Source organism: Megascapheus bottae, chromosome 2 (genome assembly GCF_031878675.1).
Source record: "Megascapheus bottae isolate mThoBot1 chromosome 2, mThoBot2.hap1, whole genome shotgun sequence".
In the NCBI taxonomy this organism is placed as follows: Eukaryota; Metazoa; Chordata; class Mammalia; order Rodentia; family Geomyidae; genus Megascapheus; species Megascapheus bottae.
Window position 1 is genome coordinate 16,690,110 of NC_143510.1, and position 18,899 is coordinate 16,709,008.

The following is an 18,899-nucleotide window of genomic DNA, read 5'->3' on the forward strand; positions in this document are numbered from 1 at the left end:
TGGTCATTTCACATGCTTCTTTGCCACTATATCTTTCTTTTGGTAATATTCCTGTTAAAATCTCTTGTATATTTTTGTTATTGACGTTTTGTTATTTATTATTATCCTTATACATATCATATACATTCACATAGATTTACGGCACCAACATTTTAGCAATGTAGTGTCTAAATATTTTATCCATGTCTATAGCTTATCTTTATATTTGACCAGTTTATCAAATTTTTGTGTCATGCAGTGTATCTTAAGAAAACTCTTCCTAAACCAAGGTCACAAAGATTTTATTTCCTTTTAAAATTCTTAATTATAATTTATACTTAGTACCATTGTCCATTGAATTTAGTAGGGAAATGTTTCTAATTGAAAAATAAAACATATCAAAAAGTACAACAAACAAGGCATATGGCTCAATAAGCTTTACCAGCTGAACGGGTAACCTACATCCAGATCAAGAAACATATTAACAGAACTCTCTTCTGCAGAAAAATTCATTTTTTTGGGGGGGGGTGACAAGTTATAGCTTACAGAAGTGAATGAAAGGTGGATCTGGAGGTAAATTATTATTCATTGCTCTGTCCTGTTGGTTTGAGACAACTGATTCTACTGTTGCCCCACTAAGGCAGGTTGTAATATTTACTGGACCGACTAAATCCAGTATCCATGTTACAATCTACTGAGTAAATCTTAAGTCTAAAGAAACAAGTCTATGTAAAAGACAGAATTTAAAACACAAAATCCCACATACAAGCTTAAAAAAAAAAAGAAAAAGAAGACACCAACCTGAGTTTAGACTTGGAGATGGCTTGACTGGAAGAAAAGGAAAAACAAAGTTAAGATTTTGATTTGGAAGGCCTCAGCTGCCAGCCACTCCTGTGGAGCTGTAGTAAGAGCCATGCACAAAAGCTCCCCACCCCCCAATGACTGCAGCAGACCAGGAGGGTTCAGGGAAGAGCAGATACGGGGGGCACTGCCAGGCCAGAGGGCGGAGCACCCTTGAGTGCTTGGGCAAGGGAAGATTCTCAGCAACATTCCCAGAGCACCCTGGCAATAGCACCCATGCCAGGGGTTCTTCTCTTGCCACCCCAAACTGAAGCCAGTGTATGGCCATTCTCCGGTGTGCGGCCCGGCTACCCAACTCAATAGCAGTATGGCTGTTAGAAAAGGAGCACCAGACCTGGGGTCCTGGTTCTGCTAGTCACTAGCTAGCGAGGTTGAGCAAAACAGCATGCCTTTCAGCCTAAGTGTTCTCATCTGTAAAATGGGGCTAAGACAAACGCATTCTCTGCTTACTTCATGATGATGTATGTAGGAAGGACACAACAGAGGCAAAAATCACTTCACAAACTACTCTGCTATAACACATCATTTTTAGGAAACTCTACCATAAAAAAAAAGATTGAGCTCTTTTAAAAATGACACCTGTCATTTAGAGAGATAAGAAAAAGGATGCCGGCAGAAAGCAAACCAAACAGCACAGGGCTTCCCAAAGCAAGTGATTCTTAGCACACGCCTGCCACTCCTCCCCCAGCTCCCCAGTGCTGCAGCCCAAATCATCTAGGAAACAGAACAGCCAGTGGTGTTAATGGGATGGCATCTTTCATGGTTAGGACAGAGTGGCATGGGGTTCCAAGATAAGGGTGCCAGGAGCAGAAGGGCGCAACCCCTCTGCATCCAGCCACAAGAATGGAGGTCCAATGGGTGAAGGAAAGCAACTCTGCCATTCAAGCTCCTCCTCCAATGCAGATACCAAACCAGACCAGAAGAATTCAACTTTTACCCCCACCGCCGACACCCTGAGGGCCCCGTCTTGGCCGCACCTCTTCTTTTCCACCAGCACCTAGTGAACACACAGTGGGGGCCTGGGTTAACTGGCCCCTGGGGAACTCATCTCCTAGTAAGAGGCTTGTGAAAGTCTGGAAATACTTGGGGTCTGGGATGATAGGAAGGGGCCCACCTTCCACCTGCACCTGAAGCCACCATCCTAGAGCTCCCCTGTGATCTGGAGTGACTTCTCACCCTTACATTTCCAAGACAACATAGCATGGGGTAGTGGGGGGAGGAGGAAGGAGAGCAGCCTCCACACTCACCAGAGACTTCCACAGCAGCCCTGTGCCTCGCCCTCACCACTTACATTCTCGGTGTTCACAGATTCAGTCTCACTGGTAGGCATACTAGCTGTGGGGAGAAGAACAGGCTTTAGAGAACACGCTGGGAGGAGACTTGAGGGGCAGGGGGTAGGCCAGACCCTCATGAGCTAGAGAAGCAGGAACAAAGCATCCTCAGAGACATGCCTCATCTAGGCAGTGCTGAGCAGTCAAGCCTCTGCTTCTAGAAGCTGCTGAGAGAGTCAAGTACCCCACCCATTAGACCAGAGTTTTCAGGGCCAGAGTCCTGCTGCAGGGCCCAGTATAGGCCTATCCCCCCCCCCCCTTCTCCAGGTCATACTGGGAAGCCACCCAAACACCTCATTTACAGGTATACTGGGTGCCGGGGAGTAGAGTAGATGACCACACCCAATACCTCATAAACAAATTAGGTTCAACACACTGAAGGAGAAGAGCTATTAAAGACAGGGAAGGGAATGAGTCAAGGTACCATGCGCACACAATCTTTTTTAAAAGCCAGAAACCCTGCTCGCTTTCAGCTAAGTCACCAACATCTAAAGTTCTGCTGAAGTGGAAGCCACTATGCACCAAATTCTTTCCAAGAAAACAGAGTACCAAGGGCTAAGGAAAGGCAAGCGGAAGGGAGGGAAAGAATTTTTCCAACCAATGAATGGGGTAGGGTTGGCTGTGTTTTCCAAGTCACTGAGGTCTCTGGGCCTCAGTGGTGCTCCCTCTTCCATGCCAAGATTCTGCACAAATGTGGGGGAAATGTACAGATGCACCCACCAGTATCTGGATGTCCATCTGGAAGAAAGGTGAGCGACAGACAACTGCCCCCACTCCAGGTTCAACACCTACGTCACTGCTGTGTATAAGAGATGGAGGACTGAGCCTGCCGTGGGGTGAGAGGGCTGTCAAGCAAGACACATGGACCCCAAACACATGGCTTTCCTGGTATAATTGTGAGGTGTGTAACAGTTAGAGATCTTACAGAAGGAAGCATCCCTCTGTGGGCAAGAGACCCCTTTTAGTGAAGATACTTTCAGTCTGTAAAAAGAAAATGGTGGTGATGGTTCCTGAAATGCTATGACAATGAGGCCACCCCGAGTGGCAAGGGAGACAACCTGGGTGAGCGGTTCTTTCTGAGGCTGTGTGGCTGCTGGCTCAGGGACAGCCACAATAAAATGAACAACAATGATAATGGCGGAACCCACTCTCAGAGGTCTGAGAAGCAAGTTTTTCTAGGGTACAGGAGACCCTCGATCCCTTTCTTCTTGTGAGGAGGCACTGAGCCCTGCCTTGGTGGGAACATAAACATCTCCGTCCAGGTGCGGGTTTCAGAAGCTACGGCCATATGAGTTGGATTGCAGGCTCTTCTCATACTGCCGGCACTCAAAGAACAGCCTTTTTTTTCCTTAGGTTTAAAGAAACAAAATCTTTCGCATTACTCTTTGGTGGCTGGGGGGGGCGGGGGCCAGAGAGGGGACAGGGAAAGACAAAAAAAATCCATTATCTAATCATGGGAAATATTGTAACAACAACAACAACAACAAAAATGCCATTGAGATACACATTCACCCTCTCTTACCACCTCTTCCCTATCTCTTATCTCTGCGCTCCCCCCCCCCCCCCCCCGCCCATCCTCAGCATGGAACTCAGTCTTCTGGGCTTTCAATGCTCTGACTTCAGCAGGAAGACTTAAATCCTGAAAGTTAAACTGATGGTTGTAGGTCCTTCTCACAGTATTCCCTTTCCCTGAAGAGACTGCACAAGGCCCTGAGGGTGGGCTAGTAGTAGAGTGCTTGCCTAGCATGCACAAAGACCTGCATTCATTTCCTGAGTACCACATACATAGAAAAAAAGCCAGAAGTGGTGCTGTGGCTCAAGTGGTAGAGCTCTAGCCTTGACAAAGTCCAAGGACAGTGCTCAGGCCCTGAGTTCTGGGACTCACAAAAAAAAAAAAAAAAAAGATACTACACAAAGAAAATCACACCCAAAGACGCTCTGCAAATCACCACTGGGGTGGGTCTCTCTGTGCAGATTTGGATGGTTACTTCAGGGACTAAGGTGGTCAGAGGCTGAGGCAGCACAAGCCCCGCGCTGCCCACTCTCCTCCTGGAGTCATTCAGCTCCTTCCATGGACAAAATGACAATGCCAATTTCATCACCATTACTGTCTCTAATGGCTAAATATCTCTAATACCCAATACTAATCAATTTCATCATCATTTCCATCTCTGCAAAATAGCTCTAATACCTACTATTCATCATATAGAATGAACTTTGGACTAGATCAAATTTCGGAGGCTTTTACTATCGGGGGTTGTAGCTCTTACTGATACCTGTACCAGGGGGTTGTGTTTTATTCCTAAAGCTTCCTTTTCCAAACAATCTGATGGAAACAGATAAATGACATACTACCTATGGAGGGGGGAGGGGACACATCCTTTGGTACCTTCTGGATCTGTGATAATTATTAGTGAATAAGACAAAGGGGAGAAAGAGAAGCCAGTTCTTCTGGCAGTGACTGAGTGAGGCCAAGAGTCATGTGGCCCTAAGTCTAGACTGCTCCATGCTTGAGGACAGTCCTGTTCTAGCAGCTGACTCCACTCCCAGGTGTTGTGGAAAAGTGCTGAGAACAAATTCCTATGTTGGCTAGATCTGAGTTTGACTCCATACTGCTTTTTTGCTAAAGGTGATAAACAGAGAGGGGTTACATAAGCAATGAGTATGTTGCTTTTTACACACTGTTTCCCCCACTCCCGATTCTCATTCAACTTTGTCAGGCCTACACTTCCTCATCTGTAAGTGAGGAATACCTACTCACCTCATGAGCTGTGGGCAGGATTGGATAGGATGACGTACAGAGCTTCAGGTCCCCAGCCGTGGATGGTAAGTAAGGCACACCAGTGCGAGCTGCGACCATCAGCTCACAGAAACTCACCTGGAGCTCTCTGCAAGCAAAGTGACCCAATCAAGGATCATTTCGCTCTGACTGCTACAATCATGGTATGGGGATTCTATACATCTGAATCAGCTTTGGCCATCATTCTTCATTTGCATTTTTTTTCCTTTAAATTGAGTCATTGTCTAACTCAGCCTGTTGTAGGGGCAGTGACTTTGCCATCAATTATTTGACACCTACAGAGCTACTGGCACACAATAAATAAATCTTTTCCAGAAATGACGTTGCCAGGGCTCAGCAGAGGACAAGGGCAGTGGCTTGCTAGAATTGGGCCACCTCATTTAGTTCTGGAGACAGATACTCATCTAGATGGAAGCCCCAAATTATTGCCACTTTCAACAGGGGTCCTGGCAGCCTTGGGATCTGTTGTTACCCTACATTCCTCAACATAGGAGAAAGAGCAGTTCCTTTCCAACAGGCTCAGTGAGTAGAACCAATGACCTTGTTTGACCATGAAGACATTTTACCCTTCAACTGTGCTATTCAGTTTTTTAAATTGTTAATCAATTCAGATGAGTCTTGCTTCATTTAACTGCAATAAAATTTCATATGCATGTTTAAAAATCAGGACACACCAACTGTAAACTGCTAGTACAAGAAGGGTTCAACGGTCACAAACTTAGATATTAAAGATGAGAGCTCGCCAGCTTGCCTCGGGATGCACAGCTCACATATGGGAAATTCTGATTCCTACTGGGGGTTCATTTCACATGGTATGGCGTACTCGTACATATACTGGAATGGGTCATTGACAGATACCTAAAGCTCCACAAATCAGAGGTTCCAAAGTCAAACAAATCTAGTAATTATCTGCATATTTTTTTTGCCATCCTGATCTTTGTTAACTCCTAGAACTTAGCATACAGGTAGATGACATCAGGAGCTCAGACCAGTAAATTGGAGACAGTGCAAATATTAAACTGTACTGGTGATGACTAGAATGTCATTAATAACAAGTCAGAAGGAAAGTTACAAATATCCACCTAAATAAACCACAGATAATTTTCTAGAACAAAAGGCCTTTTCCTAACCACTGCCATGGCATCATGACTGCTCTATGCAGGGTCCTATCTGTCCCCTCTGGGGGAGGGGGACTTGGTGGTAAGTATTGACAGGTGTCTTGCAGGAAGACCCCTCACATCCCCTATGATCCCTCCTGCAGGAATTCATCATGGCTACCTATGTGGGGAGAAGTTCCAAGTCCTTTTCCCCCGACACATCCTAGAAGACTGCCCAGCTTTGCTGTGGCACTTTCTTTCCTTCTATATACTTAAAAACTGTTTTCAGCACATCTGAGAGAAATCAGGTATTAGGACAAATCTGTCATCTGTCATGGGATGCTGACTTGCATTGCAATTTGTCCACCAACAATTTGGAGTAGCTAGGGGCCTGCACACTGCAATCTATTCTAGGGGTCTCAGGGGAGTGCTCCAGGAAAGACCCTGGGGCTTGGAATGGAGGTGTACTGAGAACACTCAGTGCTGTGAACGACTGTGCAGCGGGCCAGCCTGAGCTGGGCCTCACTTAGAGCTCTTTCTGTGGCTGTTGGTCAAGTTTCTCTTTACGATCTTGCAGTGTATCTGGATGCACAATGTAAACCAGCACAACCACCAGCCCTTTCACCAACAAGTGACTTTGTCACCCACTTTCAGGACAATCTGCCTGAGTTCAGAGGTACACACACACACACACACACACACACACACACACACACACCTCTATACCTTCAAGCAAGTAGGCTCAAAATGATATTTCCTTCAGTGATGGAAGCTGATGGAGGCTAATGAGGTCAAAGACTAGAAGATTTGTCAGGAAAGCTTGCTGCATGTTATTAGGTACAATTAGAGACAATGTTTGTTCTACCTGTGTTTAGTTATGTGAGCTATAAAAGCTGCTGTGAAATAGCATCATCTCTAAGATCCACTTACCTCCGATCTGCTATATTGGCAAGAAAAGGAAATAAATACCCATGAACTTTCTTGTTTTACCACCAGCAACTGAGGAAACTCATTTATACTCTCCCAGCTCCACAAATAGACAAGGGGCAAAGAAACACATGGTAGCCATTGCCCCTCACCCTCAGGAAGGTAGTGGGGAGTTCCAAGTCTACCTGTAGGACTGATTTCATGTCCGTTCCAGGTCAAATGCCCAGAGAATAGAACATGGCACAGAATGGGTGGATGTCCAGTCTGCAGCTAGCCTCAGGAGACCTTGGTCCTCTAGGCACAGACGCCCAATAAGAAGGCTGGTGATATGCCTAGCCGAGTCCGCTGTCTTCTAAATCCAAAGCATCACTACAGATGACCTGAGTCTTTGAGCCTCGCAGTCTCATTTATTCTTTACTGAAACTCAGGGGTTTCTTTAGCATTTCTTCCATGACCTAACAGCTTCAAAAGAGGGGAAGGGGTTTAAGATGAACAAATGAATAGTAGAAAAACTGGGACTACCTTCCTGGGTGGAGGCCAGGAAATTGGAAGCCAAAATCTTGTATGTTCATCTTATTTTCAGGATGAACATGAACAGAGCCTCCATGCTAAACCCCAAAGGCATGTGCACAATGCTAGAGCTGACACACTTAACACAGAGGGAAGGATTCTCATTGCTATAAGGCAGCCAGACTTTTCAAGGAGAATGTGGGTCAAGGCCAGACCAAGGTGTCCACATCTAAAGCAAGCACTGTGCCCTGACTGAAAATTCTTTGTGTGTGATTAAGAGCAGCCAATGTTCCCAATGGCCCCTGCCACAGATGCCAGCACAATCAGGGTCCTTCAGTCCCTGGAAAATTCAGGCAACATGAAACCATTCCCCATGTAAAATGAGGTTAATTTATTGAAAATATTAGGCTGCTTCCTCTCTCCATACATCTCAAAAAATGAATGGAGATGCTACAAGGATCTCCATGAAGTCACAGAACACATGCCTTCATTTGGGAGGGGGACCTAACATGGAGCTTTCTCTCTTCTGCAGATAGAAAACACTCAGTTCACTTTACCAACTTCACTTTTGTTTACCAGAGCTGTCTTAGACCGTTTTTTCTTATTCTGTGACAGCATCTCCTGCTTAGCTGAAGCATGTCTTACAGGTGGAGGTCTTCAAAAATGACACCCAAGGCAGCCTCTGCACACACCTAATGCTCTGTAAGCCAGCCCAGTCACTGCCCTAAGTCATCACCGAGTCAGGCTCCTCACCTCCCTCTTGTCAGGGTTATAGCATGGGGAGTGCCTTCCATTAGACTGACAGTCTTTCCAGGCCTTTCCTTCTTTAGGCCTTCTGGATACCAACACAGCTCTCAGTCACCCCCTTAACATCTGAGCTCAGCATTCTCATAGGTGGCACTAACTACTTCAGGAAAAAAACCAACAACAACAAAAAGTAAAAACAAAAGAAAACAGTGCAATGTGTCTTCGAGTAACTAACTTGGCACCTCTTCAGTGAAAATCTTCTCCAATGTTTTTCCTGTTCCTGACCAAGGCCTATCTTGATGGTACAGCTTTGTCCAGTAGTGATCTGGGAAGAGCTGAGCAGGCTGCCTGTGTGGTAACAAGTTCTGACTGTCTGGCCCAGTGGTTCTGATGAGGATCTGGTACACACTGATTCAGGACATAGCTTGAAATCAAACTGTGTCTTACATGAACCTACTTCAAAGGCAAATGTGCAAAAACTCTTTGCATCTCACAAGCCTATTTTTAATTTCACTCTAGTTTTAGAATGGTCCTAAACAGATAGAGACTAGAAGACCAAAAAGTCATCTGAAACATGTGTACTGGAAAAAAAATCAAATAGTATTATTGGAATTATTAAACAGTTTAAATTTAAAACATTATTTGAGGAAACATGTTTCAAATGTCTGTCTTCCAGTCTAAGAACATTCATGCAGAATCAAATGAATTTTCTGAGTTGGTTCAGCTGCTTCTTTATAAGGTACAGTTCAAACAAAGAGGAAACTGCAAAGCCATCCTGGTAAGAGCACACACTTTCAGACAAAACAAAATGGCATGGACAAATGTAAAAAAAAATAATCCAAACAAAAATGCAAGCAATTAAAACATAGGCATCTTTCAAACATAGCACATGACACACGCTTTTCACACAATGCCTATGTGCAAGGAAAAGGAATCAGAGATGTTGGGCAGAGAGCCTTGTGGAGAGAAAGTTCAGTCTCAATAATTTACCGTGATCTTTAGCCCTGCGTTGACGAAAGCGGCAAAACTTCCTTTTCTTCTTATCCTCTTTTAGCAAGTCAGCCAATGTGACTCCTTCAGGTTGAACACAGGCAATTTCATTACAGTACAGCAGAGAGCAGCAAGAGCAATTCAAACAAGGGGGCCAAGATAGGCCTGGAGGGCCAGCTGCAGACCTTCCCAATGCAAGCCCAAAGGCTGTCTTACACAGGACTCTGGCCTCTGATACACACCTGCAAACCGTCCTCCTCCTGCACAGTGATTTACAGTTCAGGATCCAAAGGGAAGAGGTTACACATTACAGCTACTACACACAAACCTGTTTTGAAGAATCTATTCTAGGCCAGCTTTGGTGGCTCATGCCTGTAATCTCAACTACTCTGGAGACTGATTCAGAAGGATTACAAAGTCAAGGGCCAGCCTGGGAAACTGAGTGAAATCCTGTCTTCAATTGAACATGTCTATTTATGTGTACAGTGCATCTTGGTCAGTTGTTATCCCTTCCATCATTCTCTTTCTCCATCTGGCCCATCCACACCCATCTCAAGTTTCCTGGTTCCACCATCATGTGTATACATTATAACTATATTCACCCACCATTCCTCTCTCCATCTGTTTACTCCTCTCCTTTTAGATTTTACCCACTAAGTGAGGACATGTTTCAGGTTCCTGATAATCATCTTGTAAACCGTCAGTTAGTTGTTCAGAGATGTTCTACTATGGGATCTAACTTCTATGTATGATATAACTTCTATGTATTTATTATGGTATATACATACTAAACATATGTATATGATTTTGTATGTGTTTCCATATATTGTTTATATTTTAGGACATGAATATATTTTGTAAGGGTGTTATAACAAGAGGAAAATGGCAAATAAGGTAATACAAGAAGCCTGTTCGGCTTTGGCAAGGCATGGCTATCCATAATTATTCTCATTACTACTGCAAATCTATGGCCATCAGGTCACAAGAAAAAGTAATTCTAGGATCTCTAACCTCTTGCGACTCTGTGATCCTACAACCGTATCAAACTAGTGAATGTTTAGAGTAGAAGCCATATGCTCCAGGAAAGGGAAAGACAGTAGCAGAATGGCCCAAGAGTAAGCATTGGAGCTGGCAAGGGCCTGGGGACACAACTTCCAACTAGTCAAGGATGTAATACAAGACGGGCATGCTCTGTCAATGCTTCGCATCTCTCTCTCCTAATCTGCCCCATCTATTTGGGGGTCTACTAACCTCTTTGTGCTTGTTTTCCTTACCCGTGGGATTTCTTTCTCACAAAGCTTTGTGAGGAGTAAGAATATTCTTATACCCGTAGCTCCTAAAAGACTATCTGGTGCACAGAAAGCACCTAACAAATACTATCATTCCATGTCCTTTCAAATGACTTTCGGGTCTTCTAGTCTCACATGTGTGCAAATGTTATGCTTGATGCCAGCCACAGTAAAGAGCAAAAACCTACCCTGACCTGTGCCACAGAGTTCAAGGTCTTATGGTTGAGGAAGATTAATCAGACCTGCCAAAACACAATAATTGCCCTGGTCACTGCTGTGAAGTAGAGGTCAAGTATTGTAGAGTATATAGTCTAACACAGTGGGTTTCTTTTGTTTGTTTGTTTTTGTTGGTGATACTGGGTCTTAAACTCAGAGCCTCGTCCTTGCAAGGCTCTATTACCTGAAGCTATGCACAAATACAGTAGTTTTTTATAATGACAACTTGAAAACAGCCCCAAATTTGCTTTGACTGCATGAAAAGATGTCTCTGGCACAAGTTCAGGGAAAACGACCTGGGCTGAACAGCTTACAGTAGGAACACACAGTGGCACATTGTGTAAGCCCCAAATCTTGTGTTCTGAATACAGATGCCTAAAAGCAGCTCCAAGCTCAGTCTACTTCTTTCCAAGGATAAGAAGGAAGAAAGGGTTCTGTTGATTCTATACAACGATTATAGTATCTTCCTGATAAAAATAGAGAACAAATAAAAGCAATCTTGACTTGGAATTCCACAGACCTGACTGGACAGATGCATTTCTTCATTTCCATGGTATATGGAGGCTGAAGGTAATGACAGACAGAAGTAGCCTTTGAAAACAGCAGTTGCTTTAAATTCCCCCTCTCTCGCTTCCCCCACCAAGGGTGTCCCATGTCAGATGACTGTTCCCACACTAGAAAGTAGTGACCACATCCAATTAGGCTGTGGATCCCAAGGCTAGCCGGCCCCTCCTCCTCCCAGCCCCCAGACAGCCTTCCCAGTGGCAGCATGGCCAGTACCCATTCCAGTGAGGGCAAGTAATTATATATGTTCACCATATGCCACTCACGGCTGGGTTTTTGTTTTTCCTTTACAACTTTTAATTGAGTATTTATAATGGAGGACTTCTTTTTCCTCTGGAGTAGTTTGTAGTAAAAGTAGGGGCTTGTTGTTTGTTATGTTTTGGTTTTGGCCAGTCCTGGGGTCTTGAACTCCGGGCCTGGCACTGTCCCTGAGCCCTTGTGCTCAAGGCTAGCGCTTTTCCACTTTAGCCACAGTTCCACTTCCAGCTATTTTGATGGTTAATTGGAGATAAGAGTCTCACAAACTTTCCTACCCAGGACAGCTTTGAACTGCAATCCTCAGATCTCAGCCTCCTAAGTAGCTAGGATTATAGGCAAGAGTTACTGACACCCTGCTAAAAGTAGTTTAAATACATCAAAATTTTTAAATAAAACCAACCAAGTACTGTTTCAAATATTGATACCTGCCTGGTTTTCAGCCTATTCCTAAGACAAACAATGCAGGAAAAGGCAACCAGGTGGAAGGGGACAAAAGGCAAGAAGCCAGGCAACTTTGTGCACCTAGTCCTGGGACCAGAGCAGGGCCATGCCCACAGGATCTAAGACCATGGAGGAAACAAAAGATAGGCAGCCCTATGGGCAGCTGGAGTTCAGGTAGCCTCCTTTTCTATGGGTATCAAATATGACTAAAGGGATTACTGATTGTTAATAGCTCCCCTGGCTTGTTTTTTGAGGGGGGGGTGAATTGAGTTTTAGAATGAGCTCCCTTTAATATGATTTCATTATTTTTAATGCTTTTTTCCCCCCAAAAAAGGCTAATCACCAACAATGAGAAGAGTTTAAAATAGAATTTTGGGCTTCTAGATTTTAATAGCCCTAGAAAAACTCCATTGTTAACTCACAAGCAGCTGCATACGTCTAAAAAATCACTGTGAGACTTGGCAGAGATTCTTAAAAAAACTTGAAGCTCAGCAAAAAGTTAAATAAATTATCCTTGAAAAAAAATTACCCAAATGCGTGGAAGCTAACTCCCAAGAGAATGTTGGTCATTCAAATGATTGTGTAGCACTAGCTTTCTAACAGTAAATTTACAGAACTGATATTTGAAATAGTCCAAGAATGCAGAAAGTAGTGCTCTTGTCACCAGACAGCTCAGCCGGAGACTTGACTGCCATTCCCAGTCTGACTCCCTCCTCTCAATGCTTGGGTCAGTGGGATATTCAGCCACTGAGAACATTAAAAACATTCAGGAGTCCCCAACAGGAGCTACATGTAAGACTCTCCAGGAAGAAAAAAAAAGTCATCTTTGGCTCTCATCCCAGAATGGCCCAGAGTCTTGGAGGGTGAAGTGTGACATCAAGAAAGCCATCCGCTCCTGAGGTGACTGTAATATACAGTCAGAATTGGGTACCACAGATACAGCAAGTGACAGCAGATCTGAGGGAAAAGATAATGTGAGTGCTTCTTCAAGTACTTGATGTGACATCTGTTCCCTGACACTAAAAAAATTAGAAATGGACTTTTAAAGCCATGCTATTAGATCTCAGGAGTGACTGGGTTGAAAGATTTTTCCATTGATATATAACTATCTCACTGTTTCTGAAGAAAAGCACAGAGCCAAGATTCTCACCTGGAGATTCATCAGAGGTCTAGTAGAACTTTCAACTATACTCTGCTGAGGCCAAGTTTTCTTGGAGTGTGAAGAAAACAACCACAGCCAAGTACTACTACGAAGTATGGTGGTGGGAATACTCAGCCCCACCTGTACAAAGTAGCTTCAGGGAGCTTAAAAAAGAGGAGGCACTCATGGTTCATGCCCCAGGATGAATCAGAGGCTATTCCTCCTTGCCCCCTTTGCTTATCTAGATTGGTGACAGCCAGCAGGAACCACTTCTAATGCTTGAAGAAACTACAACTCATGGCTAGATCAAAGGACAGCTAGTGGAATCAGCATCCTGTGCCAATATGGATAAAGTTAGGAGTCCTGGTCAGTCCTGTATCCCTTTCCCTCCAGAGATGATCCGACCACAGGGCTGAGACAGACACGTGGGGTGGACCTTCCACACTCAAGAGGACCCTGGTGCCACAATGCGATTATGGTAACTCCTTAAGGCTGCCTGCTCATCAGAGATGGTCCTGGGCCTCTGGCAGGTTAATGGGAAGGCCACAAATGTCTGGCAAGCAGGGCAGGGAGGACCTGGTTCAAGCTCTCTCCTGTGGTTTTCTAGCTGTGGCAGTTATGAGAGGCCCCAGGGAAATCCCACCAGACAGCTTCTCTGTAAAGTCTGGGGTGTTTATATTCAGGAAACCTCCCCTCCTCCTTGTCAGGAGGAGATGGTGGGGAGGGGGGTGTCTTCTTCATCAGTTAAATCTCAATGTGGTTCCTATAGCCTAGAATCTTTATTTAAAGCCCCAAGCGTTAAGGCTCCAGCATTCTTAAAACTGGGAAACACAATGAGGCTTGCTCCACAGGAAATTCCAACACCTGGCACAAACAGCTCGCTTAAGAACAAGGGTACAACACAGAAATATTTGCTATTTTGGATCAAACTCTAAGGTAATCATTTTGAGTCACATATCACTGTGTATAGCAGAAACCATAAATGCTGATGTTCCAAAGATACAGTACATCTTTATAGACCCAGGAGCCCCAGTTACAAAGCTAATTCTGAAGATCTGTGACTTTTAAAGAACCTTTGCTTCTTTGCTTGATGATATTACTATGCATTTGAAGGATTTGAACATTTGTCATTTTCCACATCTTGTCTGTGCTATTTCCTCAGCTCGAACCCCATCCACAGCAAAAGCATACCCATTTCTCAGAGCCCAGTAAGAATGTTTCCCCTTCCTCAAACCTCCCCCCACTATCATTGCCTGCCCCCCTCCACCCCATCACACATACCATCAGACAGACAGACAGACAGACAGACAGACAGACAGACACACACACACACACACACACACACACACACACACCAGTCAGGGTCCTTGTGCCCTTCTGAGTTCAAAAGTAGTCTGCTGGACCTTGATTACAACACCAGCTTCTGCATTCGATGTTAAGAAGGCAACTGCCTTCTATCTTCTCTCCATAGTGACTTCTCTGCAGGACAGAGATACTGATTTGGTCACTCTATGGCTAGATCCTTTACCAACAGTAGCTGGATATAGGAGAACGTGAGTGCAGATACAAAAATGAACCCTTAGGGCCACTCAAGCCCAGTGAAAATGCTTTAAGTCATGGACCATGAAAATAGCTCTACCACAACTGACATTAGTAACACAAAAGAATTTCTATCTGTGCCTATTTCTGGAGGTGGAGCTGCTCAGCCACTGCCGGCAGGAGGACCATGCTTGGGTCCCTATGGAACACATCTAAAACAGCAAAGAAAGACCCTCTGCCCTCCCAACAGTGATACAACTTTCATGTACACGTAATGTGCTACAACCCGGCATGAGAGGGGTGAAGCAGATGGCTGGCAGGCCTCCAAGCTGCCGTCTGCAAATGAAGAGAGGGCTAGGAGACATCTCCAAGCCTCAGCTGAGAGGCTTGCTGTCGGTCATACAGCATATGCATAAGCCCTGACAGTGTCTTGAGGTTGAAGTTGGCTTGGTCACCTAAGGGGAGCAGTACTAGGGAGGTGTCCATGGTCTCTTTAAGTCTCATCATTTATCCACCACATCACCACATTTGGAGCTAAGGGAAATGTCCATTTTACCAACTGTGATCTTGTAAGCAAGAAATGTGAGCAGCTCTGCAAAGACTCCCACTGTACATCCCCCCCAACCCGCCCCTCCCTCACTGCATCCCTGCAGCCACTTCCCAACCCTCAGGAGATGAAGTCCTGGCCTCTTCATGACCCTGTGAAGATGTAGCAAGTAGGTAGTAGGAATGGGCAGAGGCATGCATGTCATCAACCCTCATCCCAGGAGCATACAGGTGTGACTCAGCCACAGGAAGCCAGGAGACCATGACAGCACACAACGGGTCATTTTAGTTAAGACCGGCCCTTTCAGCTACAGCTTCATACGCCACTGCCTACAGCAGGGACACAGATCTGCCCTCCTTATCACTTCAGTTCACCTGACCATCACACCCTCTGTGTTCCAGCCCAATGAAGGACCTATCCCATCCTCCCTGGGCCTGGCTTCCGCTCACCTCTTGCTGTTCCCATGGGTCTGACAGTGAACTGTCATACCTCAGATCTATTCTACCCTTCAAGAGTCAGGTCAAGGATCCACATCCTGTCCAAATGCCCCTCCAGCTCCTGCAGCACACTCTCTCTCTCCATGTACCCTGGGGCTCTGGCTCCTCGTGAGCAGGCTTGACCTTCTTAAGAAAGGAACAAACAAGGGCACCCAAGGCATTCTTCCAGTCAGGGGCTCTCTCAGCATATTTTACCAGTTAGGACTAAACTCTCAGCTTCCTAGGCCTTCCAGGGGATAGATTCTAGATTAGAAATAAGTTACAAGCATGGTAGTCAAATGCACTGCTGGATTTCAACTACTAACATTAGCAGCGGCACACAGGGCTCAGGAAGACGAGAGTGCATTCGTGGGGAAATAACACATGGTAAGAGAGAGATCAGCAATAGCAATTAATTCCAGTGGTGGAATTATCCAGTACAGGACTGATATCAGGCCTATAGAAAGCATGTTAGTGTCACACCATGGGAACCAGGCAGGTGGGCTACAAAGCAACCAGCTGACTCCTAGGCTTCTTAACAAGAGCCTACCCCAATGAACTGGTAGTCCACTGCCCTGGATGGGCTAAGCATCTGGCTGTATATGGAAGGCATAGGTGGGAGCCACCTCAGGCAGAACAAAAGTGGAATGGACCATGATTTTCCAATTCTGTGGCAGCAGTACTGTTTACTCTGAAGGACAGGGAACTACAATGCCCTCTCTCCTGTATCCACACAGAAATAGGCATACAGGCATACCCAATTCCCAACACTTATAGTGTGTGTGTGTGTGTGTGTGTGTGTGTGTGTTTTCCAGTTACAGAGTCACCTTACTTCATGTAAACCTGAACCCTAAACTCTGGGTGAAATCTGGAGGTGGTATAAATACATTTGTTCTGTCCAGGATGTCACAGGAGCAGGGTGGCTGGGCGAGGCAGTCCACTCAGCCTCGTCAGAGAGAGGACACCAGCCATGGTGGTGTCAAGTGTAGGCCAAGTCTGTCTGGTCAGGAAAAGGAAGAGCAACACCTACTATTTCTTTTTCCTTCCTCTCCTCCCTCCTCCTCATTCTCCGGATCGATGTCCTCTGCCTGGGTGATCCAATCCAAGTAGCCCTTAAGATCTTCTTCCAATTGCTGCTTCTCTCGAAGCTTCTGGAAATCTCCCCGGGCTTTTGCTTTCTCTCTTTCCTTTGAGAATTCTCTGAAGGAGGCAAAGAGAACACACACCTGTCAGGACATCCTTGGAGACTTGCACCGCCAGCCATCTGCCCTGCTGCACAATGGTCTCGGCAGCAGGACACACAGCACTGAGAGAGCCCACGTGAGCGCAGAAATGAGCCACAGACGTGTACAGGACAGAAGACAGTGTATCCCTAAGCAGGACGGGGTGCCAGAGTTGCAGAAACCACACCAACACGCATGCATCATTGCTTAGGAAGTGAGCTCCCTTCAGGACGGTAAGGATCCCAGGCCAAAAGCACCAAGTGCTGTCACAGTAGGCCTCTGACATCCCCCCATGAAGGCCTGTAACTCTGAGATGGCCCTCCTTCTCCAGAGCCTCCCCTGAACTTCCCAGAGAAGGGACCCAAATGGGTCCCTGAAATCACCCACCCAGGTTAGGGCTTCTTCAATACTTTTAGATGAAACTGACCTCTTTGTCAAACCAAGAGCTCTGTCGGGGGAGTAGTCCTTCCCAATCTCCACATGAGGATCACCTCCCAGCATCGCAGAGTCAGGCAGGAGCAATAAAAAGGGTCTGGGTGGACCCATGCAAGATGGCTGCCAGAGCCCAGGTCTCCCTTTCCAGGCAGGAACTAAGGGAGCTGCTGTTTTTCTTAACCCTCACTTCTGGCCTTGCTGCTTCCTCCCTCTAGGAGGCAAAGAGGCAGTGCCATCTGTTGCCCACTCATGGGAACACCTGCCCTGGAAAGGCTTTGGCAGAAACACAAATGTTCCCCACTGTTGGTTGCTTACTCTACCTTCTATAACCCCATATCTACACACAGACACAAACCCGTATACTTGTTCAGGAAAATTTGAGTCTGGTAGACAATTACAAGGAACCATTTAGGAAGTACAATCCAAAGCTGCTAGGAAGCAAGTGAGGTTACAGAGGTGAGGAGACCTCTTCACAAACAGCCCAAGACTCTCATGCAGGTGCCACTGTCTCCTGCTGCCTGCCTTCCAAGCCAAAGTAAGCACATCACCTCCCTCCAAGGACCTCTAACTTAAACTGATCAAAGGGGAAATGGCCCGCTTTCATCAAGCCAGCGCTCCCACCCCACCTCCCACCCACCATCTCCTCTGCATGCTCCTCTCTTAACTATAGGTCTTCAGGGGACTGAACGGAGACTTGAGCATCCAGGGAAACCCATACTTCAGGTAAAAACATGGAATCCTTGCCAAAGGCCTGCAACAAGAAAGGATTGCACTGACAGATTCTATGCCTGACTACTTTTTGCAACCTAACAACCATCCTTGGCTTCAGTAAGGCTGCTCTGTCCCTACTCTGTCTTCTGGAAGTTCAGAAAGAGGCAAGGGTGTGGATACAACTCACTGACAGCCTTGGGGAGTTTCGGGTGTGTTCAGGATCCAGACATGTGTTCGGACCCCCTATCCCAAAGGCACTTCTTCCTCCAGAGAACATCTTCTTCTCTCAAGAAAGAAGGGACTTGGAGGGCAGGGTCTTGCTGTTCTCACAATCCAGCTTGAGAACAGTCTGGGCTTCTAAAGACAGGACAAATGCATATCTCAGCCCTGTGTAAAGTCACCAAATTACTCTAACTCTGAAAAAGTCACATTCAATCCAAATCACATCCTTGTGCAGCGACCAGGAGAAATTGGCATTCCAAGTGCCTACAAGAAAATGCATTATATAACCTGTTCTCTTACATGTATTGTAAGGAACAAGTGGACCTTCAATTATATTATTTACCAAGAAGTATTCCCATATAAATTTTTTTTTAAGTTTTGTTTTTGCTACAGACACTCTGACCTGATTTCATACCATTTTAAAGGGCTTATTACCTACTAGGCAGGTAGCACGACTGTGATTTGTATGGCAAAAACTGCCTGCTGACCACAGGATGGGACAGAGGAAGAGGCAAGAAGGGTCTGAAAACAAGCCTAGCCTCCTAGCCTGCCCAGGATTCTGAGTCTGAAGACCTGGATTCTAGGCCAAACTCCA

At 45.5% G+C, this 18,899-nt stretch overlaps 1 protein-coding gene across 6 annotated transcripts in view; it reads right to left on the minus strand.

Annotated features, from left to right (window-relative positions):
- Window positions 1-18,899, minus strand: part of Cacna1d (calcium voltage-gated channel subunit alpha1 D) — a 333,084-nt gene that overhangs the window by 96,237 nt on the left and 217,948 nt on the right. For 3 of the 6 annotated variants that reach the window (XM_090320966.1, XM_090320957.1, XM_090320948.1), the window contains exons 9-12: window positions 16,744-16,913; window positions 2,088-2,175; window positions 1,778-1,837; window positions 781-807 (exon numbers count right to left, since the gene is read on the minus strand). In XM_090320966.1, coding sequence (XP_090177092.1) covers window positions 781-807; window positions 1,778-1,837; window positions 2,088-2,175; window positions 16,744-16,913 — 345 coding nt within the window. The remainder of the gene's footprint in view (window positions 1-780; window positions 808-1,777; window positions 1,838-2,087; window positions 2,176-16,743; window positions 16,914-18,899) is intronic. The other 3 variants (XM_090320974.1, XM_090320995.1, XM_090320984.1) reach the window with 1 other exon arrangement.